The 22,035-nt window shown below is 38.6% G+C and overlaps 1 protein-coding gene across 10 annotated transcripts in view; it reads left to right on the top strand.

Annotated features, from left to right (window-relative positions):
* The window catches only part of LOC129777816 (histone-lysine N-methyltransferase, H3 lysine-79 specific), a 79,278-nt gene that overhangs the window by 22,518 nt on the left and 34,725 nt on the right, over window positions 1-22,035 (top strand). For 6 of the 10 annotated variants that reach the window (XR_008743297.1, XR_008743296.1, XM_055784325.1 and 3 more), the window contains 2 exons: window positions 12,290-12,669; window positions 12,741-16,582. Coding sequence is in view for 8 of the 10 variants with exons in the window: in XM_055784325.1 (XP_055640300.1) it covers window positions 12,403-12,669; window positions 12,741-16,582 (4,109 nt within the window). In the remaining 2 variants the exon portion in view is untranslated. Of the gene's footprint in view, window positions 1-6; window positions 12,058-12,289; window positions 12,670-12,740; window positions 16,583-22,035 lie in introns of those variants that run through there. The other 4 variants (XM_055784324.1, XM_055784329.1, XM_055784327.1 and 1 more) reach the window with 2 other exon arrangements.

Here is a 22,035-nt window from a genome sequence, read left to right as displayed (position 1 = left end):
AGTATTATATTCAGGAATGTGAGATAGCACTCGACACTGGCTGAAGTATTGATTTGTAACTTTAATTCGAAAAGCTGGATCGTGTCCTTGCGGTGCGCGGTGTATATTCGTTTGTTACTTTTTCAAGATTAAAGATTAAGCAGTTTTAAAGTGGAAACTAGTAGAAATCGAAAGGTAAACTTAATGTGTCGCACGTAAATTAGCACCGAATATACTTAAGAAGGATGCTCCCTTACGACCGAAAACATTAATATTAGGCAATAACGATTGACCTTGCACACGTGTTCGACATAAACAAATGTATATCATTGTAGAAATAAAACACAGGTAGGACCGGTACCAATTTAGCGGGGTCTAAAAACTTTTCTTCAATTAATCCTAAAGTGGATGCAATATAAAATTGACGATAAGGAACCCTTCTGAACGGAGTACAGGATTGTAACACATCACATGGTTGTCTTTCAAGATCATATGGAAATTTATATTACTCCCTCAATACAGTTAACGAATAACTCAGCCATTGATGCGCGAATAAAAACATCCTAGATATAGTGTAAAATGTTTGTCGTTGAGCTTCCGTGTGGTTGATGTCATCCTTAGAACTTGATTGCAAATTAGTTTTGGGAGATATTACGTATGGTTCATCATTCAGCAGCAATTCCATGAAAAAAGGATTCACCTTTGCTCTCAAACCATCTTTGTTCATTTTGTTATGGAAAGTTATGGAAAAGTTCTACACTCGTATGTTTTTTATGTGTCTATGTAGGACGGAAGCTTAGCGTAGGACTATAATTGTTGGGAAGTTTTTTTTTAATTTATATATTAGAATTTTCCAAATATAGACACGAGTGACGATGTCGTTGATGCATCTATAATGGAATAAAAAAAATCGAGGGGTTGTATCCGAGACACGGCCGCTTAGGACGTAGGGCTACGCAATTTTTTTTATTTATTTTTTTGAAATTTGTTGGTTTATCATTTCGGATATACAGGTCAGACTCGATTATATGTGATTCGATTATATACAATTTTAGACTCGATTGTATACAGTTTGGATTTTTTTTATATTTCAAATATAACTTATTTCAAGAAGAAATGTAACCTTTCAACGTTAAGGTGAAGTTTAAGTGGTTTTTGCATGTACAATGGTGTAAAAATCGTGATTTTTGAAGATTTTGCTTGAACTTTCACCAAGAATTGTTTAACAGCCATTATTGCAGCCAAAGTAAGAAAGATCGAAGTTGGGTTTCATGGAACAAATTGTAGAGCGATTAGAGAGCTTCAACTTAATTGATAGAAACAATCTAGTTTAAGGTGAAGGTGGAAGCTAGCCACATTTCTATCATCTCCCTCCCTTACCCCTCGCCCGAAAATCAATAATTTTGCGAAACAGTGTGAAGAAAATGATCGTTTGCACACACTTCCCACCAAGTAATATTAACCGAAATCTAATCGATTACTCACCAAATACTAAATTTTCGAGTGACGTCGCAATGTATAGTGGAAAACGTCGTAAAACTCGAGCTAGTCTCTGAAAGTTAACTTTTTATTTTTCAATTTTCCGCAATGGTTTTGTTTGTACTGGTGAAAACATCGTTACTTTTTCGACACTGATGCTAGACAACATAATCGAAACAGCTATATAAACCATTCAATCAAATGTTATTTCTGAGTCATATTTCAGATCATGTAAAAATAGTAAACGGAAAAGTATTACATTCAATCAAAATGACTCGGCCAACGAAGAGAAGGGTTAAGGCTCTCCAACGTGAATATCTGAAAACAATACGATCAACGAAGGAAAATATTAAGGAATTACCAACATCGAGTTACTGTGCGGAAAATCTTGTTATATCATCAAATGTATTCTAAGCCTCGGGTCAGTGAAGCGCCACACAGTCTGATAAGTGAATTGATCAAATAGATCAAAACAAACGAAACAAATTGCTCTTCTCTCACAAACATTATTACCCCATTTTTACACGTGGTTTTACCTATACTACTACAAAGGCTTGCTTCCACCTTCACCTTAATAAAAATTGTTTGGATAAAATTAATAATAACACATTAAAAATTATTAGCTTTTGAGTTTTTCACTTCCAAAATGTTATTAAAGTTCACTAATTTAGTTGTTCCACTACTATACCTTGTACTAAAATTTCTCATCTTTCAAATGAAACCATCAGAATCGTCTTCCGTAGCGTACTTTTTATTGTAGAGCCAGTATGAGGAAACAGAGTCCGTAACAAAAATAAAGTTCTATAACTCTGTCATTGTGGAAATACGAACATATGCATAGGAGGTTTTCTTTCATCAAACATGATCGTCTTTCACTTCCTGAGAGAATCTGGGTAATTTTTTTTTTATGTGAGAAAGATGCTTTCTGACTTTGAGGGGATGATTCAAAAATCAAATTTCTGTTTTATTTTCAAAAATTGAAAAATACATGCAAAAAAATTAATGAAAAAAAAAATTTTTTTTACTCGATTACATACAGGATTCGATTATATACAGTGAAAAGAAATTAAAAACTGTATAGGGGTAATGGGGGCAAATTGGTCATGGGGGGCAAAGTGGTCACCTGCTTGTTTGGTAGTATAACTATTGACCATAGAATGCCGTATTGATAGTCACCTTATGTTTGGAGAATTTAATGACTTTTGAGTCACCCTGTACTTCAGCAGAGCTGTCGCATGTCAAAATATAAATAAAAACTGAAATTACTCTCTCGATATCCATTCGGCCGTAGTTCTGTGCGCATGGTATCAACGGAATTTCTCGTGAAATTTAGTTTATTCAATCTGATATGTTGGACAGATAATCAGTTCGGACGACTTATCACATATTCTAGGAAAGGTGAACATATATTCTGTTTAATCTCAGCGATTAAATCGCATAGAAATTATTTTCATGTTTGGGGGCAAGGTGGTCATAGGTGAATAACGACTTACAATGTTCTGTTTACTCAAGCTGATATACCGCATCATATTCTGCTTTTGAAGAGGATCCTTTTATGACTTTGACCCTGGATAAATATGCCACCAAGCCTCATTATGCGAAACGTTATGTGTTTCTTACTACGTTTTTGTATGCAAGAGAAAATTTGAATTGAGACTCTAGGTGAACAGGCCAAGCTTATTTCATGCATGTACCTACTATAACAAATATGATTTGAACAAATTTGGACGAAAAAAACGTATAAATCTATCCCATTTAGCTTGATATGGGCGGGTGACCTCTTTGCCCCCACTAGGTGATCACTTTACCTTCAATGTAACGGCGATCGGAAGCGAGGAAAAAAGTCCAAGGAGTAATCTCACTATTTACCGGGTTCTCAGCAGCAAAGAAACAGAATCTGTTTGTTTTGCGCAGCTTTTAACTGTAAATATATTTCAATTTTCCATTTCTGTTTTAGGTTAGGTATACATTTTTTACTCACACTTTCGGTGATAGCGAGTACAAATTCTTATCACGCGGGATCTCCAAGATAGCTCTAACTAATAGGACGATCTAAAATTTAATCTACACGTGTAATTAAATAACCAATAGTTATTCCAATTTACTTACGTGGAACCAGTTTACTATTCCACTAACAATTTTTAATCAAAGAAACTCAATTTATATCTTTTCACTGCCAACTACTCTGTTTATGACTTTCTAATGGTGGAGATTATTTTCCTTTCTTTCCGGTTGTCATCCTCTGAACCGTTTGTCGGTGTTTGACAGCCGTTAGCGGGATTAAGTCGAGGTAACACCGTGAAACACTTAGATGTAGCAGTGCGCCCAGCGAGAACATCCAAGCAAAACAATTTTTTTCGATTTTTCACCTTTTTTCCTAATGATGAAAAGTGTACTATTTTGAATTTTTATAGTAGAAGCCGTTTGCTATCTTGAAGAACAATGAGTTGAACTATAATATTCTTCGAGAAACGGAAATTAAATCAGTATGTGGGCGCTGGAAATGGGCATATTCCTTAGGGTGACCACTATGCCCCCACTTCCCCTATAATGGAGTCCTCCCTGTATTTTGCGAACACGTCGAAATTTCCTTAATAACTCTTTAGTGAAAAGTTCCGGGGCCCCTGAAAAGATTTAATGGCTTGCGTGATTTGTAGAATCATTTCGAGAAGCAACGATTCTTTCCTGCCTTTGCGAGAACAATACACTAATTGGTCATATGTCGCATTTTGTTTCTTTATATCAATGCACGCATTGCACTGAGTATTTAACGAGAGGCATCTTCCGTGCATCACCATTGAACAAGTATCAAACACGCGTCTAACAGATCCACACAGTTGCAGCAATAAAAATGAAACATCGCTAGAATGACCATTTATGAAAAATCGTTTCTTGACTCTTGGTCCAACCCGTCAACAAAGCTAGGAGCTTGTTGCATCAGAACAGACCCGATGCGCACGAGAACAAATCTCCCTTCGTTGGTTCTATTCTAGCGATTGCATGAGCTGCCCGTTATTGACAGCTCTGTTCGGGGAAGCACACAAATGGATAGATGGGAATGCTTCAATTTTCATCAATTTAAACCATTTCCAGACTATGGGATTGTAATGTATAGCATATCGAAACAATCTTAGAAAATTTCTGATTCGATTGGTATGCAAATCGTTAAAATACGTTCGCAGCGGAAGTAGTTATTAACGTTAACTTTATTTCATAAAAACGTGACCTATTTTCTGATTTTTCACCCTTAATGAAAGACGTAGTCCTACGTCAAAAATTGTTCAAAATGGCGAAAAGAGCCGTTTGCTATATGTTTTGGTATCCTTCAAAGGGGTGTTGTGAGTCGCAGTGGTATGAAGAATGTCAACCCACCAATTATTAATGCTGTCTATTCTTAATACTCAACTATTGAACAAAAATCAGCTAAACAAATTCAACACAGACAAGAGAATCTCGACATTCTCTGGGTTTCTCATATTGATTTTTGCAAACGCAAACAAAAACATGAAAGATAAAACCATAAAACCTTACTGGACCATCAGTGTAAACCTGGTGTTCTATCTGGAGTTTTGTTTCAATGAAGTGGTCGAGGGTGGGTTCAGGCTGGAGATCTTCCGCACGCATCCTCGAGTCGATAATGGTTAATATTCAGCAGTTCCACAGTCAAATGGCCGTCGAATGTACACTAGGGTGCCGACGAATATTAGGAAAAAGTCGACCCTATACAAAATGTTTACCAACTCCAAAAAACACACTATGCCAAATATCAGCTCAATCGGCCTTAAGGGAGAGTGGCACAAAGCGGTCAAAGTTTGAGTTTTTTGAAAATCGAAAAATTACCCAAGGGAGAATAGAGGAAATCGGGGTTTTCGAAAAAAATTAATGCCAAATGTCTTAAAGTTGCATGTGAGATCGAAAATCGACAATCTGGAACCGAAAAATCACCGGAAATAGGGGGTTTAAAAAAAATTTGATGCCAAATGTCTTAAAATTGCATGGTACATCGAGATTTACAATTATCTCAAAACAATTTTTTTTACTAGATATCAAAAAAAAAGTGAAAAAAACATAGGGGTTGCTGGCAAATATTCTTGCCACTACCCGTAAAAGGGTTAATAGGACATAGTGGTAACGATCAGAAAGTGAAAGGTCTCGAATAGCTCTACTGGTTATAATCTTCGGTTGAAGATTTGGTTGTCCACTTTCTGCCATAACAGCGTGGGTAGAGATGTCGGTTAATCGTTCAATTAATTTTGTAATTTTGTGTCGAATAATGAAAAATCAAAATATAAATACATCGAATAATTATCACAGTAATCGCGAATAAATGAAAAAACACCATTTTTTGAAAAAATACAGTGTAAAATTTGTTTAACCGGTGTTTTGTCGAAATTCATCGAATATGCTAAAACATTTACGTTCGAAGCATAAAAATAATTCCCTGGTGGTGGAGGTGCCTGGAAAGAAGAATTCAGCGTTTGCAGGAGTAAAACAGAAATAAAATTGTTTGTTTTTTTTATCCCTTTTATTTATTTATTAGGCTCATTAGCATTTTATCTGTAACAGAGCCGGGTTTAATCGTGTACATGTACATATATTTACGTTTCTATAAATTGTAAATTACACAGTAGTTAGTAGTAGCCATTTAGGCGTTAAGTTTTCTGTTCCATTACATTATGGTAAATTACACAGTAGTAGCCATTTAGGCGTAAGGGTATTCTTTCTGTTCTTCCATTGTTCAGCAGACCGGACAGCGGAGACAGTTGATATTGATCATTATTGGGTTATTTATAGAACAGCAGCCCGATGTTTCTTGCAGATCAAAGCAGTTGTATGGATGAATCGATCTTTGTTCCACCGTGAATCGATTTCCATCGCTGATGATGGTTGCGTGGACGTAGTTATTTTATAACAACACAAAGATGGTCAATTGAGGGCCCTGAGTTTGATCGATCGCTTGGTAAGCGAACGCGTAACCAAGTGGCTACGAAGACCCCCTAAATTGTATGTTGATGCAATAAAAATATTGTACATCAATACCATTTTATTCAAAAAACCATTATTCTGCACCATGTTTATTTTAAAATTATATTAAATGTAACTTTAAAAATTATGACATCATAGTCTTTTTTATTATAAATGTCGTTCATTTTGATTACCGGCAAAATTGGTTTTGTGCGATCCCTTTTTGTTCAATTCCTCATTTATGTGACCCTTTTTGTGCGATTTTATTATTCAATCGAGACTTGGATCACACAAACCAACAGCACAAACAATAAAATCGCACGAAATCAGTCACACAAATGAGAAATTGCACGAAATGCGATCGAACAAAAACAGGCTTGCCTGTACAAGAAAATATATTCGCTCGAATAATCGAATACTGAAAGATAATTATTTGAATGAATCAAATATTTAGAAATGACCGACGATTATACGATAATCGAATAAACGAAAAAATTAGACATCTCTAAGGGCGGGTAGGCTTGGTAACAAAGACTCCGATGCCTATCTGTATCGCCTTATTTACATCGGTTCGATCGTCTTCAACACTTTTTCGTCACTTTGCTTTGGATTAAACCAAACGGTAACTATCCGAAAGAGTGTCTGGCCAGCAATTGCTTTTAATAGATTAATTCTATTTCGAGTATCTTTTTTGATCAACTGAGCCTCTGGTATGAAGCGGAGTCGCTTGTCAGAAGAGACTCCAAGTATTTTGAGAGAACGACTGAGAGATTTTTTCCCTTAAAACATGCCTAGTTAATTCGTTGAACTGTTCAATGGTTTTATTATATTGAAAACGAAAATCTAAACATTGAACATGTAGCAAAAATAAATAAAAATTTCGAATGCTTATAACTCGAGCATTTCTTAATAGATTCCAAAGATGTTTGCATCAATGAATAGAAAATATTTGTACGCATCAATCTCAATGAATAAAATTTCATTTTTCTTGAAATAAACAATTGAATAATGGTGAAATGTCAAGCATTACTAAACGCACTAAATCTCTCGTTTTGATTGGCCCGATTTGTGCTCCTGAAATGGTACCGAGCAAGAGGAGCAACACTCCAACACACACACAACACTTATAGCGGGATATCATTTGAATACATTCCCCAACATGGACTTCAAAAGTTTTGACTCATCTTCGACTGGTGATGTCATTGATTCTTTAGGTTTGCTCGAAGCAGATTTCCGTTCTTTTTTAACGCCTTTGACCGTGTTCTGTGTGTGACCAGTGCTCCCGTGGCCTAGTGGTTAGCGTCCCACATTATCATGCCGGGGGTTCGGGTTCGATTTTCGTTCAGGCCGGGAGAATTTTCGTCAAAGAAAAACGGGGCCTCCTCTCTTCCAGACAATATGGAATAATGCATTTTCGAATTTTTTTCCGGATGTTAGAAATATTTGGAGTTCTGGTATTATGGTGATTGTTTCCATTTTTTGAGCGCATGAATAATGATTATTACACTGTTGACAGCTGGATGCGTAGATGCTGTCTGAAAATCGGTACCTTTCTGGTGGTATCCTGAAGCAACGGGATGTCGTAGAACGAATTCCAATGAGTATTTTAGAACTGCAGGACAATACCGAAAGCTGTAGGACAATAGGGGTTTTAAAAAAATGACAAAATGGCGGCCGTTTTTGTTAAAAACGAGTTATTTTTCATTAGAAATCGCTGTTTAGAAGCTCATAAAAAATAAAAAAAAATAGATATAAAAAAACAGCAATGTAACACTTTAGATTATTCATTTTTACATGCTGATAAAAAAATTCATCTAAATCGGTCGAGTAGATCCTGAGATATCAATACCACCAGCTGAAAAAACATGGTTTCGAGAAAAACGCGTTTAAAAAATCACAATACTATATCCCTTGCGGTGACCTCATACTTTTGGCTGTAACTTTCCAATGAAATCAAATAACGAAATGTCCTTTTAGGACAACATTTTTGAGAGCATAAGCTTCCCAAAAATGGAAAAATAAAAAATTCGAAAAATTTCTCCCAAACCAGGATCTCCGGGGGGTCTTCGTAGCCTAATTGGTTAGGTGCTACTAAGCGAACAATCGTGAGCTTATAACTCAGGGCCTTCAACTGACCATCTTTGTGTGTTATTCTAGTTACTACGTCCATGCATCAAACATCATATGATGTTTATCCCAGCCTTTTACTCCACATACGATCGATCTGCTGCATCGGTAATTGGTGCTATTTATAAACCCAACAGTGGAAGCCTCATATCAACAGTCCCGCTGTATCCTACTGTGAACATTCGAACAATAGGAATGTTCTTACGCCGAAAAATGCGACATGTGTTGTGTACCGGTAGAATAGGAATACTCTAACGCCTAAACGGCTAATGTGTAATAGATAAAAATGTGTATCGATGAGATAGGAAAACTCTTACGCCTAAATGGCCACTGTTCAATATACAACATGAGAAAAATGTACACGATAAATTCGGCTCTGTTACAGCTGAATTGCTAGATGAGACTAATAATAAAAATAAACAGATGAGATAACAAAAACCAGGAACCCCCTCTTATGTATATTGAAGTTACCGAGATCTACTTTGACGGCGTTCTCCAAATCGGACCTGTCAATTCCATTGAACGTAGAAGGTTGTAGACCAAATAAGACAACCTCAGGCATGGCGATGGCTGTGGAATCGGAAATGCTTTGACACTCTGAGTCAACCGCGACTTCCGGAAACAGTACGCCCTGGGTTATTCTACATGAACTTTTCAACCACTTCAGCAAAATATGGCTTGAATGGACACATGAACACAACTTAGTGCGGAAGAAGTACAACGACAGTCACGCGATGTTGCCGAACATTTTCGGTGAACATGAAATAACTCATCGATAATCAGCAATACAGGCAATTCTAACGTCGGCTGGTTATATTTCATAAATGATCGTACCAGTCGTTGAACAGGTCGACAGTAATGTAACAACTCGGATTTAATACAAAGGTTGTTCCTGAAAGGCCGCCTCTCTTCAGGGTTACGTGATTCAGTACCCTGGGGAGAATCAGAAGAGGAGGAAGGTTCTGTCTGGTCGCTGACATACACATAACTGCCTTGATAGATTCACTGGAAACCATATTTTCCCCCTTTTAGACAGCGATTTACCTTTTCTTTGGCAGCACTTTTCGGAAAACATATAAAAGTTATGTTTACTAATAGTGGCGATATCCAATGAATAAAATAACCTTCATTGTTAGTACACTTTTCTTAACTGGGAATATTTACTATGGGGAAAACAATATACATACGGAATACGGCAGAGTACATTTGATATGAAAATCATTCAATATTATGACGCATGGTTATTTTTACTCAGCGTACAATTTGATTTCAACTTTGACACATCTCGTATAAATTAACATAACTTTTTTAGCATAGGCAGGACCGGAAGAATCTTTCATGGAGGATACTGGTAATCAGCAGAATATAAGTCCCGTTTAAAAATTCGAGATGACCATTTTCATTGGCACCCTAAACTATACGTTCTGCCTCGTATTTAAAAAAACGAAGTTTCAAAAAGTCGATATTTGACAAAAACATTTCGGGATTACAGTAGATCTCGACGTTTCATGCAATTTGAAGACATTTGGTATCATATAAGACCCCGATTTCATGTACTCTCCCCTTGAGTGATTTCATGGTTTTCAAAAAATCCAAACTTTGACTTTGAAATTTTGCATAGCATATTTTTCACGGGAATCAACATTTTGCAGGAAGGCCCGTATGAAAGTTCGAGATGATCATTTCCATTGACACTCTAGTGTTCAACCAGAATTTGTTATGCGGGGAACGTACCTCATAAAAAACGCATTAATTCGAAAGTCCGAGTGAAAAACCGCGGTTACTTGAAAATCAAAGGTCACCTAAAAATTCGCTTGAGAATCGTGATATGGCGCGGCACTAATATCCATCATAAGCACTGAATTTAATTCAAAATGTTTCAATGTTCAAAAAGCTTTGGCTGAGGGAGATATGTGATACTGTTAAAGTTGGTTTAAGGCGTTAATTCGAAAATCCTCATAAAAAGTCGTGTTAATTTGAAAATTTGTGCAAATAAATCCGTGTAAAAAATAGAAGTGGGTTATAATTGCGAAATAACCGCAAGGCAATCGTAGGACTACCACTAGCTTGATAATCATTTGTTTGAAGTTGCATCTAAATCAATTAACAATGAATAAATGAACGAATGAATGTTTTGTAAGATTACTGAAAGTTTTTCTTGTTAAAGTGGGAATGAATGAGTATAAGTATGGAAATATTTCTACATGGATACACACAAAATTCAACTTTTTTGAACATGTTGGGGGTCCTGAAAAGAACCGATGGGTTTGCATGGCTTTGGCAACTGAAGATGGTTGTTACATGATTCATTCTTTTTCTTATGAGAACGATACACGAGATTTTGTACTCGATTACCACCAAGAATCGATTCCTCCTCGATAATGATACCCAACGCAAATAATACTCCCCTTTGTTATATCGACAATTCACTATAACGACGGTCTCTTGCGATGTCACTATAGAGAGCTTCGACTGTAATTGGATTTCATATATATATATATATATATATTTCATATTTATTCGTATTTTGCAACGTAAGACCAAGTCATTTTTATGCTACATTGAGTAGTTCCTAGTAGAAAGTGCCACTTGTCAATTTGGGTTTACGATTTTTAAGTTACAAAAAATATTCAAAAATTTTATATAAAAAAATGCCCTTTACAACACACTAATATTTTTTAACTAACTTAACTGAAATTCTCTTTACATCTTCTTTTGAAAGCTAAGAATGATTTTTGATTAGAAAGATATACAGGTAATGAATTCCAATGTACGACACCTCGAACAAAAAATGAGTTCCCGTACTTGGTTGTACGAAACCGTAAAAAACCACGTAGTTGGTTGTACGATACCGTAAAAAACCGTAAAAAACCACGTAAAACACCTGGATGTACCATAAGCCTCTAAAACCTTTCATGCCAAAGTGATATGACAGGCACACACCGCTAAAGCCGTAAAGTACGCAATAAAAATCCTTAACTGAGAATCTTTATTACACAGACCGTATTCTCATCAGTTGGCCCCGTCAGATTATCATATTTTTGAACCTACAGAGCTGTATTATCCAGATATTCAGTGAGATTCGATTTGACAGTTCGTTACTTTCAGAAGATATTCTGAAACAGACAATATCCCTTTCTAATTCCCTTATCGGACGATAAATTGAGGATTTTCACATCTGAAATACACCTCAAATCAAATTTGACGTGTAAGATGTTATAAAGATTGCAACTTGGTTTTGTCAAAAAAATCGATGAAAAAAAGCTGTTATTAGAAAAAATGTACAAATTATTTCAGTGAAAGTATTTTACATTATTTTCTACGTGTTTTTTTCCACCTCTTTCGCAACTGGACGATACCATCTCAATAAAACGATGTCGGTTTCGGAGCGATCCATTCATCCGCCCATTCTCACACTTGCTCAACGCTTCGGAAACATGTATCACTTCTCAAGCCGTGCTGCATCAATTTGACCAAGTGATGATCAGAAGGCGCGCAATGTCTCTGGTGAGTACACTGGGTGAGGAAGAGTTTTCCACTCGAGCTGCGTCAGTGTTTCCTTGGCGAGTTTTCCAGTGTATTGCCGAGTGTTGTGGTGAAGGAAGACTCATGACTGGGGACCTTCCGTTTTGGCCGCATGAGTCAGTATGCTTCTAACTTCCACTAAATTGCCTTTGCCAAAACCTATTCAAATTTGCAAAAATAATAACCAATATCCCCTTTTCTATTCTATTTCTAGATACACAATGCTACTATTATCTGGGAAACGGTTGCCTTGAAAAGAAAGGATCTAGCGGAAAGATAGAGTGAAAAACAAAGACCTAGAGTAATCAGTGTGTAAAGTTTAGTGAAATGGCAACCCCAAACTACAAAGAGCTTAAACTGCAGTCTCCGGCCGGAGCTGAACCTTTTCTATACAACTGGCCGTTCTCAATTGGCGGCGGTCACGACAACGGCATCGAACTGATCGAAAATGTACGCTGGGTGTGCGAGGACATGCCGGAAATCAAGTCGGCGATCGAAGAGATCAATCTGAACGAAATCGACACGGGAGATTACGATATGATGAAGAATCTCTGCGATCGGTTCAACCGGGCGATCGACAGCGTGGCTGCACTGGTAAGTTTTCAGAGTTGAACGAAAAAGCATGAATTAATCTCATGGTCTTTGTTTCTGTTGCATTATTGTAGGAGAAAGGGACGTCACTTTCGAACCAGAGGTTCACGTATCCTTCGCGTGGTCTTCTACGTCACATAATACAACAAGTGTACAATCAAGCTGTAGTTGAACCGGAAAAATTGAATCAATACGAACCATTCTCGCCGGAAGTGTACGGTGAAACATCTTTCGATCTGATTTGTCAGATGATTGACCAGATCAAAATCACTGCTGACGATGTGTTTGTTGATCTTGGTTCGGGTGTTGGACAAGTAGTGCTTCAAATGGCAGCCTCAACGCCAGTGAAGGTGTGTTACGGTATAGAGAAGGCGGATGTACCCTCGCGGTATGCGGAGGGGATGAATGCTACCTTCAAACTCTGGATGCGATGGTTTGGCAAGAAGTACGGCGATTATGAACTTATCAAAGGTGATTTTCTTGCCGATGAACACAGGGAGAAGATCACATCTGCCACCATTGTATTCGTGAACAATTTCGCCTTCGGGCCAAATGTTGATCACCAGCTCAAGGAACGATTCGCGGATTTACGCGATGGTGCCAGAATTGTGTCATCCAAAAGCTTCTGTCCGCTCAACTTTCGGATAACCGATCGGAATCTCAGTGACATAGGGACGATTATGCACGTTAGCGAAATGTCCCCTCTTCGGGGCTCGGTTTCATGGACGGGGAAACCTGTGTCTTACTATTTGCATATAATCGATCGAACAAAGCTGGAGCGGTACTTTCAACGGTTGAAAACTAAAGGAGTTGAGAACGATGGCCAGGCTGGGAGCACGAGTACACGGGCGTCTAGATCCAAGAAAGAGATCAACCAGAAGTCTACAGTTACTAATGACGAAAGTAGTTCGGACAGCGATCCAGATGCCACTAGCTCAGCTACAAGGAAACCATGGTCCGATTGGTGCAGCGGCAAAGAGAAAAGCAGCCAATCAGAAGAGGAAAATAACAATTCGCCGGTTCTCCGCAATGGACGTATTCCAACTGGAAATAAAAAACGCAGGAAGATAAATAGAACCAAAACGGTTAAGAAGGATCCTGCTGCTACTGCTGCTGCTGCCGCTGCCCAAGCAATTCAGCAGAGCGTTAAAGAAGCGCAGGCGGCTGTCACGAAGAAACGTGGCCGAGTCAAGAAAGGTCGCCAAAGACGGGTACTTAAAATCAACGGTCTCGATTTGCTGCACAGTGAAACCCTTCTAAGCACATCTGATCAGACCATCGGTAAGCGACTTCCACCCGCGCCAGGATGCGTAGACCAATTGCTCACCTCGCTGGCTGGCGATATGCAACATACTGAGCTCGATATCCCGGAAGCTCCCTCCGAAACGCCGTACGCGTTGCAAATTTTGTTGGATTTATACAAAGCGCAATTTATGAGAACGATCGAAGCTATGCGCAAACCTGCTTACAAAGATACCGTTCAACAACAAATAGAACGCGAGAAGGAACGGAATCAGCGACTGTTGAATCGAGCTGGTCAGTTGGAGAAACAAATTAAAGTTCTCATCGATGACAGCGTTGCACTGTTGAAGGCTCGGATGAACGAACTCGGAATAAGTACAACCAGTCAGAATGATTTGCTGTGCAAAGCGAAGGAAATTGTGGGTCGTCATAAGGAACTGCAAGTGATGGCTGCAAAGCTGCAAAATCAGGTGACCTCTATCGAACAGGAACAAAAACGGCTAGTGTTGCAACAGGTTCAGAAGATTGTTGATAAACATATAAAATCCGAAGAAGTAGAAATAACACCAAAAACATCCCACGAAATGGTGTTGAAGGAGATTGCCAATACTCTGTCTCAAAGAAAGAAGCTATATGCGCAGGTATCAAGTTTAGAAAGCGAACTAAACTTGATCGAAAAACTTGCAGAAGAAAGGAAGGCAGTAACAGTGTCACAGACAACCATTGTTCCACAGCAAAGAGAACAAATTCAGCAGCAACAACATCCACACCGGGATTCACATCATCCGAGGGAGCAGCAGCATCATCAGAGAAATGAGGAACTACGGCGTGATTCCCATCATCTTGGGCAGTCACATTCTTCTTCGCAATCGACGGTTCACGTATCGCAAGCACCCTCTTCCAAACACAGTTCTGGCTCTTCAAGATCTCAACGTAAATCCCGCGAGAACAGAACAAGATCTCAAGAATGGCCCGAAATTCCTGACATCGGTAAGATTGAGGAAAACAATCCCGAAATATTGGCCCAGAAGATACTGGAAACCGGCAGACAAATCGAGGCAGGCAAGCTATTGGCAAACAATGCCAACAAATATCAGAAAGAGCGCGAGAGCAAAAATCATTCGTACCAGCATCAACAGCAGCAGCAGACGACTCTGCAAATCCATCACAATACTCACTCCAATCATTCTGGCGATGCTGCTTTAATGCCAGCTCCACCATCTCTCAGTAAATCTCACCCACGTAGCAACAACAGCGCAAATATTACTGCCAACGTTAATCTATCTAAAACTTACGTACCTGGTTCCATGGCTGCTGGAGAATTGGTGGTGGGAGGGCCAACTGGCGGCAGCACAACGAGTGTTAAAGTAGAAACACGCGCAAAACTGCAAGATTCGCACAAAGTTGTAAATTTTGAGGATCGACTAAAAAGTATTATTACCTCGGTACTGCAAGGACCACCAAAAACAATAAACTCTACTGTTCCACAGCAACAGCAGCAGCAGCAGCAGCAACAGCAACCAGTAGCACATCAAATTTCCAATCAACATCATATAAGAGAGGTGACGCAGCAGATACTTCTGAATCACGGAGAACACACCTCACCAAACAAGAGCTCAGCTTATGGGAAAACGGTATACCTCTCTTCAGGCCATACACCACTTTCGAATTCGATACAAAGTACCATTCAGGAGTTGACATCCCGCGGTAACAGCGGGAATCAACATCATCTACCTCACCCGGTTAGTGGTCCATCGTCTTCTCAAGCGAATCAATATCCACCAATGTTGAACATAGCAACAACAACAACGCAACACTTGAACGTCACAACCACCATCACGGCCGCTCCGATATCGCCGTACAAAACTCACGGCTCTGGTCAGAGCACGAAAATCTCACCGAGCTCCAAGTATTACCAAAAAGGTGCAACAATGAAACACCTTTCACCAGTGGCCAACAACAGTACCCATCAGCAAATTCTGCACCAACAGGAACGAGAAATTCGCGAGCGAGAACGCGAGCTACGTCAGAGTCAAATAAACATGCACTACGGTAACCACAACAGTCATCCGATAGTGATTGATCCACAAACTTCGCACCACCACCACGGTTTGCACCCGACTTCGCTGGAAGGAAAGATGGAATTCAAAGCACCGGATCAATTTCGTTTCGATCCACGCAACCCTGTGGACGTTGCGTTGCTACAGAGCCATTCTCGTAGTTCATCGGCCACATCGATAGAGGGCGAATATACTTCTTCATCATCTGGTGTTAACTTGCGCTACATTAATTCTTCGTCAAGTCAACAACAGCAGCAGCAGCAACTGGCTGGTAGCAATTCGCGGCCAGGCTCGTCATCGTCCCAGCCCGACTATACGCAGGTTTCACCCGCGAAAATGGCTCTGAGACGTCATTTATCCCAGGAGAAACTTATACATCCAACAGCAGCCGCGCCTCCTCCATCAGCGACCACGACAAGCACGGTGAAAACCATCGGAGATCTTGTGAACGGGGAAATCGAGCGGACGTTGGAAATCTCCAATCAATCGATCATAAACGCAGCAGTTAATATGAGTACGACTGGTCCAGCGGGGCACACGGTTATCAATACCAACGTACAAAGACCCGAGCGCGTGAGCATCCGCGTGTTGGACGAACTCGGAGTCAACGGCAGGTGAGTCAGGTTTTTAAGAATGTTTAACTTTGTAGTTTAGGTAATTTATTATTCAATTTATGTTGCATTGCTTTTTGAACATGTTCGTTTATGACTTTGGCTAATTCTTATTGTGACAATGCCTTCACATAGGTTTGTTTGTCAGGTATTGTACGTTCAATCGACATTCATTCAAAATAAGCTTGCGGTGTGATGTATGTGTACTAGGGTGCTAATGAAAATTGTCATCTCTAATTTCAAATAGTTACCTCATAAAAAATGTTCACCATCTCGAAAAAACACACTATGCCAAATATTAGCTCAATCGGACTTAAGGGAGAGTGACGCAAAGCGGTCAAAGTTGGAGTTTTTTGAAAATCGAAAAATCACCCAAGGGGGGAGTAAAGGAAATCGGGGTTTTTGAAAAAAAATTTTGATACCAAATATCTTAAAATTGCATGAAACGTCGAGATCTAGTGTCATCTCGAAATTTTTTTTTGTCAAAAATCGACACTCTGAGACTTAGTTTTTTTTCGGAGTACGATATTAAACATATGGTTTTAAGTGCCAATAAAAATAATTATCTCGATTTTCATTGCGAAATGTTGATTTGCACAATAATATATCCTTTGCAAAATATTAGCTCATTCGAACTTCATTTATTAGTGTCACAGACGTAAAAATTTGAGTTTTTTTGAAAAACGAAAAATCACCGAAAATCTGGGTTTTCAAAAAAAATTGTTGCTGCCAAATGTCTTAAAATGTTGAGTCCACAGGATTTGGAGTGTTCAACGAATTTTTTAGCACCTCACACAGTCTTCAGAATCCTTGCTCAGTGCATATTGCTGAATTGGCAGCAATTCATTGGGCGCTGGACAGCGTCGCCTCACGACCTGTTGAACACTATTACATTGTAACGGATAGTCTTAGCTCTGTCGAAGCTATCCGTTCAGTGAGGCCGGAAAAGCACTCGCCGTACTTCCTTGAGAGAATACGAAAAATTTTGAGTGCTTTATCCAGACGCTGTTATGTCATTACCTTTGTGTGGGTCCCTTCTCATTGCTCAATTCCGGGTAATGAGAGGGCTGACTCATTAGCAAAGGTAGGTGCGATTGAAGGCGATATTTATCAGCGTCAAATCGCCTTCAATGAATTTTACTCTTTAGTCCGTAAAAATACCATCGCTAACTGGCAACGCAAATGGAACGAAGATGAATTGGGCCGGTGGCTTCACTCGATTATCCCTAAGGTTAGCCTCAAACCATGGTTCAAAAGTCTGGACTTGAGTCGGGACTTTATTCGCACCTTCTCCCGACTCATGTCCAATCACTGTTCGTTAGACGCGCTACTCTTTCGTTTCAATCTGGCCGGCAGCAATATCTGCGTTTGTGGCCGAGGTTACCACGACATCGAACACGTTGTTTGGTCGTGTGAGGTGTATCTTGTTGCCAGATCGAATTTAGAGAACTCCCTTCGGGCTAGAGGAAGGCAGCCCAATGTGCCGGTGAGAGATGTGTTGGCTCGGTTAGACCTTGATTACATGTCCCAAATATATGTTTTCCTTAAATCTATCGATGTTCGTGTGTGATTATCCTTATATCCTTATACCCTCCATTTCTTCCTTTGTGAGTAATTGGTCCGCTTGCTATAAACAGGAGAATGAAATGTAAATTCACAACAGATGTACGAATAGATTTAAGAATTGAGTGTATGTGATTATCAACATTGTAATAATTTCCTTATACCCCATCCTTTTCCTGAGAAAAATATGTCACCCTTTTAATCTCGAGTCCACCGCGAGTAATCGGTTTCCCACATTACTAACCATAGATTTAAGAAAATTGTTCATATATATAGTTTTAAAAATATATTTAAGATTTCGGCTCCTTTAAACTTATGTAATTGAGCCTGTAAAAATAAACGAATTTATAAAAAAAAATGTCTTAAAATTGCATTACTCATAGAGATTTACTGTTATCTCGAAAATAAAAAAAATGTAAAAAAAAATTTTTTGCGCTTGGTCGTTGTTCGTCTGAAAAGTCGATTTTTAACAAAAAAAAATGTTTTGGGATAATTGTTAATCACAATGTGTCATGCAATTTTAAGACATTTGGCATCAAATTTTTTTTTTTGTAAAATCCCGATTTCCGGTGATTTTTCGGTTTTCAAAAAACTCAGATTTTAACGTCTGCAACACTAATAAATGAAATTCGAATGAGCTAATCACCCCTATTCTGTATTTCGATCGATTCGAAATATTTCGAACGACTTGATTAAATTCCATTCTGTATTCCGTTCGAGTTGTTTTTGCATTTCGTTCTATCTGTTTTTCTTAGAACATTAAAGGGGCAAAACGTTCGAAATAGGTGAAGCGAAATTATAGCTCGAACGAAATAACGATCTCGAAGGAAATGGAAATCCGTCGGAATACATAATAGGGCTGAATATTTGACATAGGGTATATTATCGTGCAAATCAACATTTCGCAATAAGTTCCGAACGAAAAACCGAGAAAAGTCCCAGAGTGTTGATTTTTGACACAGTGCTCAATTATTTGGCGAACCCTTGAGGATACGGTAAGAAGTAGAGAGCTCCACGTAAATCGAAGCTCTTTGACCGGGATAAGCGGGAAATAGCTAGAACAGGTTCGAATACCTCAAAATCGCATGTGCAAATAAAGCAATATTTCAACTACTCAACCATTCGGGTGACAATTCGTCAAATTTTAATAAAAAACCTCACATAAAGAGGACTTAAAAGGTTAAAGCTCCTCATCTTACACCATCTCACATCGGAAGACGTCTGAGTTTTGCCAAAACTCACATGAACCGACAGTGGGACATGATATGTAGTGACAAAGAATGTTTTCAAAAGAATACATTTTGCTATGTACCATAACGAAAAGTTCTTCAATATATAGGTTACCTTCACTAACGAAAAAAAAAGTTCAATTTGGATGGTCCTGATGGTTTCAACGGGTACCGGCGTGATTTATGGAATATGGAGCAGTACTTTTCAACCAGGAATTTCGGTGGAGGCTCGTGCATGGTTTGGGCGGGATTCTGTGCAACCGGAAAGCTCAAGATAGCCTTCACATCATTCAAGGATTACACACATGTACTGGAATCCTCTCTCCTACTCCTCTTTTCGTGAATATCGTCACAAAAAAATCACATTCCAGCAAAACAATGCTACTATTCATACCAGCAAGTAAATTGAGCAATGGATTAAGGACCAAAAACTTAAGTTTTTGGACTGACCGGCTCGCTCTCCAGACTTGAATCCTGTTGAAAATCTTAGGGAGGGGCCTTGTACGCAGAATCTACACTGAGGAAAACGGTACACCACGATTGAAGAGCTCAAGGTCGCAATTTCGGAAAAATGGAAAAATATCGAGAAATCCTTTCAGCAGAATTTGGTAAATAGTATTCCAACACGATTCTTCAAGGTTATTAGTCGAAACGGCAAGGTTTCCAATTATTGACTTGTAAACCGATCGTTTTGAATTTTGCATTGATAATACTTATGAACTTTGAAGTGGTCTTATAGAAACTGGACAGCTGAAATTATCATATTTTAATAAATAAATGAACGAACAACTCTTTTGAACGAAATTGACGTTAAATATACTTTATTCTAGGCATTCAACAATGTAAGAATGTATATTGTTGAAATTCTAACTGTTTGTGTTGCAACGAAATAGAATCAGGGTGTCTTATTGAAGTTGGACAGAGTGTACACAAATTATGACCCTAAGTCTAATTACCATATAACTACAAAACAATATTTCAAAAAAAATATAATTTACTCTTTCGTTGCCTCGTCAGCGAGTGTCTCCTTGGTATGTTTATAGTTTCTGTAGCGATCTGATCTCAATTTGTACTAAGTAATGGGCAAGTGGGGTAGGAGGAGCGGACTAAATAATAACATTAGTGCTTCTTAAAAAGACATAAATCTAGGAACATACAATTAGGATCGCGACTGGCTAAGATATCGCAAACTGGCATGCGTGAGTGTACTCCTCGAGTCTCTAAATCGCAACCAGTTTGATTTTTTTATTGCAAAATGACCACACAACATGCTCGATGTCACGATATCGTTGACCATCTCTAATTTGGGGCTGTATAACTCGAGAACTAATCAAGTAAACGGAACCAAATTTCCAAACTCCTCCCTGCTCTCTAAGGCAGGAAGAATTAATCAAACAAATGAAACAAAATTTGCAGTGTGGAGGTTTTAGGGTGCAATAAATGATTATATGATGGTTAGATACCCCTCCCCCCTCTCTTAGGGGGGGGCTGCCATACAAATGAAACACAAATTTCTGCATTAATCGAGAATTAATCAAGCAAATGAAACCACATTAGGGACATGGAGGTTTAAGGGTGCAGTAAATGATTATATGGTGGTCAGACACTCCCCCCCCCCCTCTAAGAGGGGGCTGTCTGTCTGATTCTTATGGACTCGGACACTACTGAACCGATCAACATGAAAATTGGTATGTAGGGGTTGTTGGGGCCGGAAACGAAATTTGCAGTGTGGAAATTTTAGGGTGCAATAAATGATTCTATGGTGGTTAGATAACCCTCCCCCCTCTCTTTGGGCGGCTGCCATACAAATGAAACACAAATTTCTGCATTACTCGAGAATTAATCAAGCAATTAAAACCAAATTTGGCATGTAACGTAACGGAGAAACATGTTATTTACAAGTGGTTGAAAAATCTTGAACGAGAATTGTGTCTGAAAATAATCTGATATTATAATGTCGAGTTTTGGTAGAAGTACTAGGAATTTTATAGTAAAAGATAATTATAAAGAGTAGATTAAAGGTCAATCAATGAATAATTCTGCGATTGGACCAATGAGCAACGCTTAGTAAGAAAACGTTGATGTGGTAACGAAAAAAAAATTGGACGGGACGAAGTTCGCCGAGTTATACATATAAAATACATATAAACATATATACATATAAAATACCGTCGATGGGGGTAAGAATGGGTCAAAAAAGGTAGTTTTCGAACTTTTTGTTGAATAACTATCATAAATTAGAGTGAAACGCAATTCTGATTACGTAGATATAGGGCCTGATCACGAACGTCACTTCACGGTGAAAACGAAATGAATTGTATGCAATTTGTATAGACTTCATATCGTTTTCACCGTGAACGCTTGTGATCATGGGCCTAATCACAAGCGTTCACGGTGAAAACGATATGAAGTCCATACAAATTGCATACAAATCATTTCGTTTTCACCGTTCTCTAATGATGAACTTACGTGTGTGTGTGTGTTCAGGGAATTATTGAATAATATTAATTTTCCTCTGAACGGCGATTAAATGAAAACTGACCCAATCTCACCCCAAGAGGGGGTGACAATGGGTCAAAGTAGTGAATATTACTTTCTATCAAGAATTATGTTTAGATATAAATTTCTCAAAAATTTCAAGATAATTTGACAACATGTAAGTGT

The sequence above is a fragment of the Toxorhynchites rutilus genome, chromosome 3 (genome assembly GCF_029784135.1).
Source record: "Toxorhynchites rutilus septentrionalis strain SRP chromosome 3, ASM2978413v1, whole genome shotgun sequence".
Taxonomy (NCBI): Eukaryota; Metazoa; Arthropoda; class Insecta; order Diptera; family Culicidae; genus Toxorhynchites; species Toxorhynchites rutilus.
This window is presented reverse-complemented; position numbering and strand designations above follow the sequence as displayed.